Below are 14,993 nucleotides of genomic sequence, written 5' to 3' on the forward strand. Positions count from 1 at the left end.
TTGAATAATATTTTTAGAAATTTTTACAAATGTAATAACAAATGAAAAGCTGAAATGTCTTGTGTTAAACAATCTATCCTCAGTTTTCTCCCATCACAGCCACTGTAACTGTTTTAGAATCACCAATGACCTCAGATAACATCCCTGAGCAGTTTCATTCCTGTCCTGCAGCTCAGTTCAGAAAGATGACTGTATATTTGATGTGTCTCGGTGGTTTAATACCTAATCCACAGCATTATTATTAACTTGACCATGCTTAAATACATATTAAATGTCTGATTTGTTATTGTTACCAATCTACCAATCACTGTTCTTCTTTATGAGGCTTTCGAAAAGCTCCCTAGTCTTTGTAGTTGAATCTGTGCTTGAAATTCAGTACTTCACTTAGGGACCTTAGATGTTGTATGTATGGCGGACAGAGGAAGGGTTAGTTATTTAAAAAAATTATGTCAACCCCTATTAGTCCATGTAACTTATTATGTGATTTGTTAAGCCAAAATGTACTACTGAACTAATGTAGGCTTGCCTGAACAAAGGGGCTGAATACTTATGCAACGGCTATATTTTAGTTATCTAATTTCTATTCTTTTTTTTTTTGAATTTTTCTTCCACTTTGACATTACAGAGTATTTTAAGTAGATTGTTGACAAAAATGGACAAATGCATGCACGCACTTAGTAACACAATAAAATGTGAAGAAATCCAAGGGGTCTGAATACTTTTGCAACTCAGCAAAAAAAGAAACGTCCCTTTTTCAGGACCCTGTCTTTCAAAGATAATTCGTAAAAATCCTAATAACTTCACAGATCTTAATTGTAAAGGGTTTAAACACTGTTTCCCATGCTTGTTCAATTAACCATAAACAATTAATGAACATGCACCTGTGGAACGGTCGTTAAGACACTAACATCTTACAGATGGTAGGCAATTAAGGTCACAGTTATGAAGACTTAGGACACTAAAGAGGCCTTTCTACTGACTCTGAAAAACACCAAAAGAATGATGCCCAGGGTCCCTGCTCATCTGCGTGAATGTGCCTTAGGCATGGTCCAAGGAGGCATGAGGACTGCAGATGTGGCCAGGGCAATAAATTGCAATGTCCGTACTGTGAGACGCCTAAGACAGCGCTACAGGGAGACAGGACAGACAGCTGATCGTCCTTGCAGTGGCAGACCACGTGTAACTACACCTGCACAGGATCGGTACATCCAAACATCACACCTGCAGGACAGGTACAGGATGGCAACAACAACTGCCCGAGTTACACCAGGAACGCACAATCCCTCCATCAGTGGTCAGACTGTCCGCAATAGGCTGAGAGAGGCTGGACTGAGGGCTTGTAGGCCTGTTGTAAGGCAGGTCCTCACCAGACATCACCGGCAACAACGTCGCCTATGGGCACAAACCCACCGTCGCCGGACTAGACAGGACTGGCAAAAAGTGCTCTTCACTGTCGAGTCGCGGTTTTGTCTCACCAGGGGTGATGGTCAGATTCGTGTTTATCGTCGAAGGAATGAGCGTTACACCGAGGCCTGTACTCTGGAGCGGGATCGAGGTGGAGGGTCCGTCATGCTCTGGGGCGGTGTGTCACAGCATCATTGGACTGAGCTTGTTGTCATTGCAGGCAATCTCAACGCTGTGCGTTACAGGGAAGACATCCTCCTCCCTCATGTGGTACCCTTCCTGCAGGCTCATCCTGACATGACCCTCCAGCATGACAATGCCACCAGCCATACTGCTCATTCTGTGCGTGATTTCCTGCAAGACAGGAATGTCAGTGTTCTGCCATGGCCAGCGAAGAGCCCGGATCTCAATCCCATTGAGCACGTCTGGGACCTGTTGGATCGGAGGGTGAGGGCTAGGGCCATTCCCCCAGAAATGTCCGGGGAACTTGCAGGTGCCTTGGTGGAAGAGTGGGGTAACATCTCACAGCAAGAACTGGCAAATCTGGTGCAGTCCATGAGGAGGAGATGCACTGCAGTACTTAATGCAGTGCTGATGGCCACACCTGATAATGACTGTTACTCGTTCAGGGACACATTATTCAATTTCTGTTAGTCACATGTCTGTGGAACTTGTTCAGTTTATGTCTCAGTTGTTAAATCTTAGGTTCATACAAATATTTACACATGTTAAGTTTGCTGAAAATAAACGCAGTTGACAGTGAGAGGACGTTTCTTTTTTTGCTGAGTTATTTATATATGTGTATTTATATAGATTTTTTTTTTTTTTTTTTTACAAATATATACTTAGAGTCAAATATCGATATAATATTGTCTAAGAATAATATTGTGATACGTAACTGTATAGATTTGTTCCTCCATCACTACGCCAATGTTGTGCTGTGTATTGGGTGGTCCTATTGAATGGCTGCTTCCCAAAAGTAGTGCCCTATATTGGAAATAGGGTGGCAATTGGCACACATACAATGTTCCTCTAAACTCCCTCCGATCAGCCCAGATCGGATGTAATGTCCAGCCAAGCCACCACCTGACCTGCCTGCATGGCCATGTACGGTACTACTAATCCCTAACCCCCATTCAGGCTTGATATCCCTGCCAAGTTGTTGTCATAGCTAAAGCCATGTGCTAACCCATGTGCATTCTCCTGTGGCATGTCCCTGCAGATGACATCGGAGCCCATATGAATGTGGGAAGGACCTACAAGAACCTGAACAAGTCCAAGGAGGCTGAGGAAGCCTACCTGGTTGCCAAATCCCTAATGCCACAGGTATGTCACAATGCCAACAAGGCCTCAGCACCCAGGTGTATTTAAGAGGGAAAACATCAGTTGTTTGTTATTCCCAATGTTTCACCTTAATCATCCTTTGAGGGACATGACAACAAGGGGAATCCATAGCTGGGAGGTAACAGCAGCAAGTGGGAAGAATAGTGTCTCATTGTTCATGGTGCCAGGCTTTTAGACAAAATTCATCTGTGTTAAGTTGTGTTTTCTATGTGTTGTCAGCTGCATTCACAGTTTTTGTTTAAAAAAAAAAAAGTGTATTTATCCAGGCAGTCAGTTATGAACAAGTTCTTTTTTTACAATGATGTCCTGGCACCTGGTTTAATCTCTACGCTTGACAGATCATTGATCAACAGGACAATCTTAAAGGAGCACCTGAGGACTCCTGCCTTTGGAATCAAATCTAATCTAATTGTATTCATCACATGCTTCGTAAACAAAAGGTGTGGACTAACAGTGAAATGCTTACTTACAGGACCTTCCCAACAATGCAGAGAGAAAGTAAATAGAGAAATGATAGCAAAGTAAAACACATAATAATAGATACACAATGAGTAACGATAACTTGGCTATATACAAGGGGTACCAATACCGAGTCAATGTGCAGGGGTACAAGGTAATTGAGGTAGATATGTACATATAACTAGGAATAAAGTGACAGATTGTAAACAGTAGCAGCAGCGTATGTGATGAGTCAAAATAGTTTATGCAAAATGGTCAATGCAGATAGTCCGGGTAGCTATTTGGTTAACTACAGTATTTAACTATTTAGCAGTCTTATGGCTTGGGGATAGAAGCTGTTCAGGATCCTGTTGGTTCCAGACTTGGTCCATCATTACCGCTTGCCGTGTGGTAGCAGAGAGAACAGTCTATGACTTGGGGGGCTGAAGTCTTTGACAATTTTTAGGGCCTTCCTCAGACACCGCCTGGTATAGAGGTCCTGGTATAACTTTTTGAGGATCTGAGGGCCCATACCAAATCTTTTCAGCCTCCTGAGGGGGAAGAGGCATTGTTTTGGACCATGATAGATCCTTAGTGATGTGGACACCAAGGAACTTGAAGCTCTCGACCCTCTCCACTACAGCCCTGTCGATGTCAATGGGGGAGTGCTCGGCCCTTCATTTCCTGTAGTCCACGATCAGCTCCTTTGTCTTACTGACGTTGAGGGAGAAGTTGTTGTCCTGGCACCACACTGCCAGGTCTCTGAGCTCCTCCCTGTAGGCTGTCTCATTGTCGTTGGTGATCAGGCCTACCACCGTTGTGTCGTCGGCAAACTTATTGATGTTTGCTTGTGGCCTTATACAGCTCATTGAGTGCGGTCTTAGTGCCAGCATCGGTTTGTGGTTGTAAATATAGATACACTCTCTTGATAAATAGTGGGGTTTACAGCCCTCAAACTCAACTCTGGACCTCGAAGCCAGTTCCACTGCATTTTTTCATTGTTCCCCTCTAATCAAGGACTGATTTAGACCTGTGACACCAGGTGTGTGTGCAATTTATTATCAGGTAGAACAGAAAACATGCAGGCTCCGGACCTCATAGGGTAGGAGTTGAGTACCCCTGGTCTACAGCTTATCATCAGGCGAGCAGAACCTTGAGACTTCCTTAATATTAGAGATCTCGCACCAGTTGTTGTTAACAAAGACACTCACCACCCCGTTGGCATACCCAACGCTGCCGCTCTGTCCTGCCGATACATAGAAAAACCAGCTAGAATATTATACGTGTCCTTGTTCAGCCAAGTTTCCGAGAAACATAGGATATTACAGTTCTTCAGGTCCCGTTGATAGGATAGTCTCGAACGGAGCTCGTCCAGTTTGTTCTCCAGTAGTGCTGAGTGATTAGCGCTTTTTGGGGGGTGTTTTGGTTCGATTATTTAAAGAATAATCATGGTTTTCGGTTTCAATATTTATTTTTTGGACATTAAATGCACTATGCATTATGTGGGTTGAATGGGTCAGGAGCTGTCTAATGCTAACCAGTGCAAATCATTCACCTCTAGTCTGTTATGATGGAGAGGTTATGATGATGGAGGTCAATAAAGGCCATGCCTCTTATCTGACTTCCTACCCAAACCTTTATAGTTGTCTCTCAGGAATTACGTCAACTAAAGGGGCACTTCTACATGCTTGACAGATCATTGGTCATCATTTCGATGTTAAAGGTCTCCTGAAGACTTTGTAAAAGCCTACCTTTGGCATTAATTGATCATTTAATAGTCAGTTTAGTAGTCTTAGGTGATGCTCACCTGTCTAATGCTTAGAAATACAGCTCCGTCGCCTCTGTTCTGATGAGGTTATGTTGTTAGAGGTCAATGGGAGGCCGACCTGATTTCCTACCCCTATCTCTCAAAGTTGGTTTATCTCAGGAATCAAGGAAATGGCAGTGCCTCAGCCTGGCCTAGTGGTAGCGCTGCAGACTCCAGACTACATCTCGCTGGCATCTGGGATTCAAGCCCTGTCTCAGCCATTCTGTTTGTGCCTCTCTACTGTCGGTCTCTCTCTTTAACTGCCCAGTTCCCACTATTCTATTATTCATAAAAAACATAATGAAATAGCAGATATTTTAAATCACTACAAACATGACTGGTATGTGAAAGCCCTTTGGTCATTATTGGAGGTAAGCGTTGATGTGGTGCTTCTGTGTCATTTATGAGTGACAGTTCCCCCAATTCATCCACCTCAAACTTCCAATGAAAAACAACTTCTGAACTATGGCCTATTTGATTATGTTAATTTGAAGGGCCTGACTATACTTCCCATGCGAGGGGTCAGCATTGAAACAAATGATGATTTTGTGAATAAGCAGCAGGGCTGATTTCTTTAATTTTATCATCACGAAACGGAACAGGCAAGGCCTTGTCTGAGCTTTAAACAGATTTTTCAGCTGAAGCATGCAAGCGGCTGTGGCCATCATGTATCGATGACCCATACGGAACAGGATTTCCGCGTGGGGCCCAATGATAATCGCTTAGATACACTACACTTATTTTGATCATGCCTATTTTATTCATTGGTTTTCCAAACGAGTTAACTCTCTATATCCAGATTTCTGCTTATGTCCGGGAATCCAAAGACTGACAACCCCATGGCATAATACGGTTCTGTGAGCCTGTCGATGGAGGAAGTCCCTGCCTCAGTCTCTCATGTTCTCATGATTTATTTGAGAAACTGCGTAAACTCTGATTCGATAAATCAGTTTAGAAAACATAAAAGAAACAGAGCTTCTCTTCCTCTGGCTGTATGTGTGGCTAGTATAGGAATGTATGACTGTAGGATTATATAGAAAAATATGAGCATTTTCTTCCAAGAAAATCCCACTGTGATGTGAGATTCCATGTTGGCCAAGACAGAAGCACATTGCCCACATCGGGGCTGTCGGTGGCTTTGAAATTATATTGCTATGCTAGTTTCCTGCTCAGTCATTATTAGGCCTCTAAGAAAGTGACTTGTTGTCTCTTCTGTTGGTTGCTTTGTAATTTTTTCTCTCTGCCTAGCTTCCCTTGAGAAAATAAGGCCATGCCGAAACGTCGGTACAGATGTAGGATCTTAATTTGAGCCAGTTTGCTACAGCAGGAAAATAATTCTGCAACAACAGGAAATGTGAATTATTATGTGGATTATAATTAATGGATATTTTTCGTTAGGGCAAATCAAGTCTGACATTTTTAAAGTGGAAATTACAAACTTTAGAAACCTTTTTAAGCCTTGAATACACTACAAGTTTGCATTTCCTGCTGTGCAGGAACATTTTCAACAACAAAAGTGACCAAATTAAGATCCTAAATTATGAATGTACCGTAAGTTCACTCCACAGCTAGCTTGAAATGTCGCAGATGGAGCCATCCAATTGGTACCTTTTGGGTGGCTCAACAAGTTAGAACGTTGTCAAGGAGGAAGTTCATGTGTGTTGCGAAGCAGAGGATCACTGGTTCGAGCCCAGGATCAGGCAGTCGGACAGTGGAGGAAGCTAAGCTGTTAGCAGCACATTGACCACCGTAACAGTGGTGCCGTGACCCGGATGCGCAGTTGGGCTCAGCTTGACGTCTTGGGTCTCTGTGTAGCGAGTTTAAAGGGGGTGAGTGTAACAGAGTTAAGAACGTACCATAAGCTCACTACATTCTCTACGTCATGGGTTCTCAAACTTCTTGGGGCCGGGGACCCCTTTTGTGATAGCAAGTTCATCAGGGACCCACTCATAATCAGAACACAACTCGAGTGAGATAGAAATAGCATACAATGAGTTTTACTTTGGTAGTGCATGGCCGGACAAACCAAGTCTTGGGCCCTGGGAAGAAACATATTTTGTTGTCAAATTGACTGGGGCTGGGCGTCATTACACTATTACTGTAGATATATTAAGGACATTTTCTGAAATTACAATGCAAAAATATTACATATAGCTCCTTTAAAGGGATACTTCGGGATTTTGGCAATGAGGCCCTTTATCTATTTCCCCAGAGTCAGATGAACTCGTGGATACCATTTTTATGTCTCTGTGTCCAGTATGAAGGAAGATAAAGGGCCTCATTGCCAAAATTCCGAATTATCACTTTAATGTATTATTACATTAATTTATTCATTACATGTATTTATTAATGTATTACATTGTATTGTATTACACCCTCTAAATGTATTCCATGGACCCCTCAGCCAAAATGTGTTTAATCTGTTAGTAATATTCATAAAAAAAAATGTAATGTAAAAATAATTGTAATAATAATATTTTTAGATCTGGTCACGGACCCAGAGGTCTGCGGACCCCACTTTGAGAACCCCTGCTCTACGTTCTCTGGTGGTTATAGTTAACCTGGAATAGCAAACTAGTGTCCGGTACCCCTAACCTGTCAGAACTAAGTTAACAAACCAAAACAACTGCAAACATATAATATAGTGTGATCTAATATCTTTCATGTGGAATAAGTGTCATGGATCAGTTACTGATCAATCATCAACACATTAGATAAGGACAATTTTACTGAACTTCCAGATCATTCCAGGGAAGAAGTACGCCACCCGTGTGGCGCCCAACCACCTGAACGTGTACATTAACCTGGCAAACCTGATCCGTACCAACGACTCACGCCTGGAAGAGGCTGACCAACTCTACAGACAAGCCATCAGCATGAGGCCTGACTTCAAGCAAGCCTACATCAGCAGGCAAGGCCCCTTTACTAACATCCTATATCAGTAGGCAAGGCGGTTAATTTACAGCCTATATCAGAATAATTATGTTGGACAAGGCTGTTGACTTTCTCTTAACATCCTTCATCAGAAATCTATTTATTGTATTTACTACCTCCGTCAGGGTGATGTACAATCTACATCATAACTGTTTACTAACAATTTTTAGCATACTGATATTTTAATGGATACCATATACGTCAGTAGGCACTCCATCAGAAGTTGAATTAATTTACAACATACGTAAGCAGTCCATTACATTTAATTCAGCTTAGCGAAGGGTCAATTGACTGCTTACGTAGGTTGTAAATTACTAATTAGACTTAAATGAATCAATTACATAAGCAGTCAATCTAGATTCTATGTTGGACTGTGGTGGTCATGAAATTTTGTCAGCCAGTTATTGTCATGCAATTGACTGCCGGTCTCATGGTAATTTACCGTTAATTAACAAACATGGTTAGCATCTCCAGGCCTCCACACATACAAGCCTTTGGAACATCTACATTTAAAAAAGTCTAATAAATCCATTTAATGTACACCATCACAATAAATCCATTATTTATTTTAGGCAAGTCCGAAGAAACATTATGATATGAAGAAAATCTATTTCAGAAGAACCGAATAGGAGTCAGCCTTCTGTATGTTTTCTGGCTATATGCCATAGGCTGTAGGCTAGTTCATTCAGCATTATTTTATATTATATGATTTTATTGTAAAAAATAATATTATTGAACTTACCTGAATAAAATGGAAAGGATATTTTTCCCATTCCGGAGCGATGCACATATGAAGTGGCTATGTTGAGCGTAAAAGTGATCATTTGAAACATGTCCTATACGCTAGATTTAGAGTTATTTGGCAAATTTTGTTGTCAATGATACAAACCTTGTATGAATGTCTTAGAAACCAAAACGTGTATGGGCTGCATGATGCGACTATAGGCTATTGACTATTTGAAAAGTAGCAAAAAGCTTGCAGACCTTGTTCTCTCATCAAGTGATCATATTTTCAACCATCAGACTATTCCCAATGTAATATTGTCTTTACTAATATGTAAAAAAAAAAAGAATAATGAAAAGGGGCAGGGGAAAAAATACATGTCATCCCTATGCACTCAAATAGCGAATGTAGACCGCTTTCTCACAGTTTAAATCATGCCGGGTAGGCTACTCCGGTTTTATAGCAGAGCAGCTGAGAAATAAATATAGTACAGCTGGGATCCTCCTCTTTTTAGTGGCAACCATCAAAACTCTACTTTCACACAGGATTGCATATAGAAATGTCTGGGCTTATAAAAATACTTTCACTTCACGCATCAACCACTGATTGAGGAGTTTGCAGCCTCTCGCTGCGCGACAGGTGATATTCCGCCCAAACTCTGTATGCTATGGGCTCTCCAACCATGTTTCTGCAGCTACCCAGTGCTTAATTTGGGAAACCAAGTGAAATCTGTTCGGGAACATCGATAGTAACATGTTTTCACAACGAAACAAATGTAAATAAAACTGTTGACAGCCCCTCTCTCTACGTGCTTGAGAAAATAATGGAGAGAGAGGAGGAGATGGAAACGCACAGTGGTGAGATATTCTGTAGCTAAATGTATTGTCAGCTTATTAATTATGAAAATATAAACAATTTCCAATACTAGGCTATTCAAAATCAAATACAAATTCACTATAATTGTAGGCGAACTCTGTAAGCTGCCCTGCACAATCAATGAACCAACAGCATTGCCTACGCCTATATGTTCTCTCCCAGACTCATGGATAGAAAGTAATAATCCATACAGTGCCTTGCAAAAGTATTCATCCCCCTTGGCGTTTTTTCCTATTATGTTGCATTACAACCTGTAATTTAAATGGATTTTTATTTGGATTTCATTTAATGGACATACACAAAATAGTCCAAATTGGTGAAGTGAAATGAAACAAAAAATAAATAAATAAAGGAAAAGTGGTGCGTGCATATGTATTCACCCCCTTTGCTATGAAGCCCCTAAATAAGATCTGGTGCAACCAATTACCTTCAGAAGTCACATAATTAGTTAAATAAAGTCCACCTGTGTGCAATCTAAGTGTCACATGATCTGTCACAAGATCTCAGTATATATACACACCTGTTCTGAAAGGCCCCAGAGTCTGCAGCACCACTAAGCAAGGGGCACCACCAAGAAAGCGGAACCATGAAGACCAAGGAGCTCTCCAAACAGGTCAGGGACAAAGTTGTGGAGAAGTACAGATCAGGGTTGGGTTATAAAAACATATCCGAAACTTTGAACATCCCACGGAGCACCATTTATATCCATTATAAAAAAAATGGAAAGAATATGGCACCACAACAAACCTGCCAAGAGAGGGCTGCCCACCAAAACTCATGGACCAAGCAAGGAGGGCATTAATCAGAGAGGCAACAAAGAGACCAAAGATAACCCTGAAGGAGCTGCAAAGCTCCACGGCAGAGATTGGAGTATCTGTCCATAGGACCACTTTAAGCCGTACACTCCATAGAGCTGGGCTTTACGGAAGAGTGGCCAAAAAAAGCCATTGCTTAAATAAAAAAAATAAGCAAACACGTTTGGTGTTCACCAAAAGGCATGTGGGAGACTCACCAAACATATGGAAGAAGGTACTCTGGTCAGATGAGACTACAATTGAGCTTTTTTGGCCATCAAGGAAATCGCTATGTCTGGCGCAAACCCAACACCTCTCATCACCCCGAGAACACCATCCATGTTTTTCATCGGCAGGGACTGGGAAACTGGTCAGAATTGAAGGAATGATGGATGGCTGGGGGGTTGGGGGGGCAAGAAGAAAGGAAGCAAGAAACATATTATCATTAAAGGCACAGCGCAGTAAAAAAACATGACTTTCCTGTGTTTTATATATATTTCCACACTATGAGGTTGGAATAATACTGTGAAATTGTGGAAATTATGATGCCCTTTAAGTGTAAGAGCTGTTTGAAAATAAATTTGTTAATAGACCAATAAGAAAGAGTTCCAACCCTCTCTGCCAATAACAGCTAGTTTTCAATTTCCCCCCTCCCCACTCAGACCACTCCCAGACAGTCCTAGCAAAATTCTTGCTTGAGAAATTGCTATTTTCTAAGAATCTATTTTTGTTTATTTTTGAAAACAATCATAGTAAGGTTCCTCAAAATTGTCAAAGACTCCAGTCACCCTAGTCATAGACTGTTCTCTCTGCTACCGCACGGCAAGCGGTACCGGAGTGCCAAGTCTAGGTCCAAAAGACTTCTCAACAGCTTCTACCCCCAAGCCATAAGACTCCTGAACAGCTAATCATGGCTACCCGGACTATTTGCACTGCCCCCCACCCCATACTTTTTTACGCTGCTGCTACTCTGTTAAGTATTTATGCATAGTCACTTTAACTCTACCCACATGTACATATTACCTCAACTACCTCAACTAGCCGGTGCCCCCCGCACATTGACTATGCAACGGTACCCCCCCTGTATATATAGCCTCCCTACTGTCACTTTATTCTATTGTGTATATATAGCCTCCCTACTGTCACTTTATTTTTACTTCTGCTCTTTTTTTCTCAACACTTTTTTGTTGTTGTTTTATTCTTACTTTTTTGTTTAAAATAAATGCACTGTTGGTTAAGGGCTGTAAGTAAGCATTTCACTGTAATGTCTGCACCTGTTGTATTCGGGCGCATGTGACCAATAAAATTTGATTTGATTTGATTTGATTTGATTTAATTGTTACCCAGAAATGATTTGATATTGAGATCAAAACGGCTGCATTGGTCCTTTTAACAAACGATGATAGAGAATTGATGTAGATAAGATGAGAGTTATGATTATTTATTTTTTATAGACAGTTGTGAAGGTGAGCTTTAGATTTGGCTTGATTTCACTTTTCTTTCTGTGCAAACCCAGAGGGGAGCTGCTGCTGAAGATGAACAAGCCGTCCGAGGCCCGGGACGCCTACCTGCGGGCCCTGGAGCTGGACAGAAACAATGCTGACCTGTGGTACAACCTGGCCATCGTCAACATCGAGATGAAGGAGCCCTCAGAGGCCCTGAAGAACTTCAACCACGCCCTGGAGCTCAACCCAAACCACAAACTGGCCCTCTTCAACTCTGCCCTGCTCATGCAGGAATCCGGTAAGTGACTGAGGCTGAGCAGACTAGGGTTGTATTCATTAGTGCACATCGTAGCAAAACATTTTGCAATGGAAAACTAAAATAAGCATTTGTTATTACACTTCCTATTTCGGCCCGTTTGCTTCCGTTTCGCTGCTAGTGAATACGACCCAGGCTCAACCAGAGCACGTAGCAGTTGTTTTGTTAACCTTTATTTAACCAGGAAGTCCCATTTGAAATGTAGATTGTCAATCAACAATTAATCACTCATCTTGTCATAAATAAACATTAACAGATAAGAGATTAGGGGCTCTATTTTTGGCTGGCGTCAAGACAGCGCAATTGTCAAACGCACACTTGTTTGCAATTTCGACCTGTTAAAGCGGTCTCTCTTCTATTTTCAAACCGTAGCGTCAGGATTGGTAGTTTACCTTTCATATATGAGCTCGCTTGCGCGGAGGTTGGAGGGGTGGCAATATCTGAGGTGTGTACTTAAAAGCGTGCGCCAAACTGCCAATTTCAGTCTGCGCTGGTGGGGATATTTTAGACCAACCGAAAGCTGGTCTAAGTGGTAACACGGTTGGTTATGGCATGGATTTTGACAACGGAAGCCGCAGCCTATCCAGCCGTGACGCACAGTGCCCTGTTATTATTTTGGTTGTGCATAAAAAACCCTCCATGTAGGCTATATGGCCATCATAGAATGAGAGATGTGATAATCCAGTGACACTCCTATTTAGAAACATTTAAATTGTTTTCCTTTTTTGTTTGATAAAAAAAACCCAAGCCCTTAGTAGGCTACACTTGGTTCCACAGCAGTGTGTCTGGTGTCTTTCCTATCCTGGCCATGCATTAGCCAGGTAGCCTATCCATGAAAAGTTTCTTAATGGTCTACTTGTGAGGCTTTTGCCGACATGCTTTGCATTATTCACAATTCACATAGGCCTACCTGTCCCTATTTCCAAAGAGCGCCTCTTGTCTGGTTACCAAAGGCGCGCTCCTCCAAACATAGGCTATTCAGTCTATAACGCAATATCAACGGTAGGCCTAGGCTATATCTTGCTTATTGAGAACGTGCCTCACACATACAATACAATTTACGGGAGCCTAGTATTTTTTATTTGAGGAGAAGTGCAATGCGTAAAGGCCTATACTCGTTGAAGCCAATTACAACAATGTTGACTCCAAACATTGATGTATTTTATTTTTTACTGTTGCTATTACACGCTAGACTATGTTATTTAATAAACTGTAGTATTATTCCACAATGGACTAGGAGGAGAATATTTTGTGTCCCCAGCCAAATTGGAGTTGATGACAACGCAAAGACCATCAGTAACCTACAGAACTTGAGACAAACGCATGCAGTATTAAGCTATGGAACGCCTTGTTGGACCAGTGAGTGGCCAAGCCCTCGTCACACCTACAACTTATTTATTAATTAAAACCCAACCCTTTCACGCCACTGCCAGCTATTGCGCTCATAATAATGGCTGTGAAATTAGCACATTTATTTCTGACACCCCCGGACCTATAGCGCTATCGCCAGTGCTCCTCCCCCTCTCTCCCCCCCCCCTCCCCCTCCTCCTCCTCCCACGTTTATCGACAAATCACACCTACCTCAATGACTGTTGTTGTTATGCCCTAACCGTTATGTTTGTGTGCATTTTTCTGTGTCTGTGTGTGTTTTACAGGTGACCCCAGGTTCCGTCCGGAGGCCAACCGTCGTTTCCTGACCTACATCCAGGAGGAGCCAGACGATGCCAACGGCTACTTCAACCTGGGGATGCTGGCCATGGACGCCAACGAGAACGCTGCGGCCGAGCGCTGGATGAGGGAGGCCATCCGTCTACAGACGGGCTTCCGCAGCGCCCTCTTCAACCTGGCCCTGCTCTACTCGCAGTCTCGACAGGAGCTGGATGCCTTGCCTGTATTAGACGAGCTGCTGCGCCACCACCCAGAGCATGTTAAAGGTTTGATTCTCAAGGGGGATATCCTGATGAACCACAAGAAGGACACCCAGGGGGCCAAGGTCTGCTTCCAGAGGATCCTCCGTATGGACCCCACCAACGTGCAGGGGAAACACAACCTGTGTGTGGTCTACTTCGAGGAGCGAGACCTGCCGAGAGCAGAGCGCTGCCTGGAGGAGACGCTGGCCCTGGCCCCCCATGAGGAGTACGTACGCCGCCACCTGGGCATCGTGCGTGGCAAGATGGCAGCCATGTCTGCGGCAGGGCAGCCACTGAGCCAAGCGCCAGCAGAGGGCGCAGCTACAATAGCCAAGGAGGAGGAAAATAAGCTGGGAAAGAAGGAGGAGGAAGTGAGCGGAGCCACCGGCAGCGATGGAGTTGGGGAGGGTGCCGGGAATAAGAAGAATGTGCGGAAATCCTCCTCGGCAAAAAGCTTTCAAGGTGGCGGCGATAGCCAATCAGAGCATCTGGATGGCGGCCAGGCTGACAAGCAGCAGAGGACTAAGAGCAAATCCACAAAAGAGATTAAAGATATAGAGAAGAAACGGGCGGCCGCCTTGAGGAGACTGGAGGAGATTGACCGCATATTAAGCGGTGATTAACCTTGTTGTTATTTACTGCAGCGCAGGACACAGCTCCTGAATCACAGGTGTGATGTGTCCCAAATTGCACCCTATAATAACATACACTGAGTATACAAAACATTAAGAACACCTGCTCTTTCCATGACATAGACTGGCCAGGTAAATCCAGGTGAAAGCTATGATCCCTTATTGATGTCACTTATTGACTCCACTTCAATCAGTCTAAATGAATGGGAGGAGAGAGGTTCAAATTAAACAATTGAGTGTGAATGGGCAAGACAAAATATTTTAAGTGCCTTTGAACGGGGTATGGTAGTAGGTGCCAGGCGCACCGGTTTGTGTCAAGAACTGCAACACTGCTGGGTTTTTCACGCTCAACAGTTTCCCGTGTGTATT

The 14,993-nt window shown here is 42.8% G+C and overlaps 1 protein-coding gene across 2 annotated transcripts in view; it reads left to right on the forward strand.

The window, feature by feature from the left end:
- Positions 1 to 14,742, forward strand: part of LOC121531526 (protein O-mannosyl-transferase TMTC3-like) — a 61,316-nt gene extending 46,574 nt beyond the window's left edge. For both annotated transcript variants that reach the window (XM_045216324.1, XM_041836776.2), the window contains exons 11-14: positions 2,627 to 2,730; positions 7,735 to 7,904; positions 11,838 to 12,064; positions 13,738 to 14,742. In XM_045216324.1, coding sequence (XP_045072259.1) covers positions 2,627 to 2,730; positions 7,735 to 7,904; positions 11,838 to 12,064; positions 13,738 to 14,615 — 1,379 coding nt within the window. In that variant the 3' untranslated portion in view covers positions 14,616 to 14,742. The remainder of the gene's footprint in view (positions 1 to 2,626; positions 2,731 to 7,734; positions 7,905 to 11,837; positions 12,065 to 13,737) is intronic.
- Positions 14,743 to 14,993: the final 251 nt, after the last annotated feature.

Source organism: Coregonus clupeaformis, unplaced genomic scaffold (assembly GCF_020615455.1).
Source record: "Coregonus clupeaformis isolate EN_2021a unplaced genomic scaffold, ASM2061545v1 scaf0683, whole genome shotgun sequence".
In the NCBI taxonomy this organism is placed as follows: domain Eukaryota; kingdom Metazoa; phylum Chordata; class Actinopteri; order Salmoniformes; family Salmonidae; genus Coregonus; species Coregonus clupeaformis.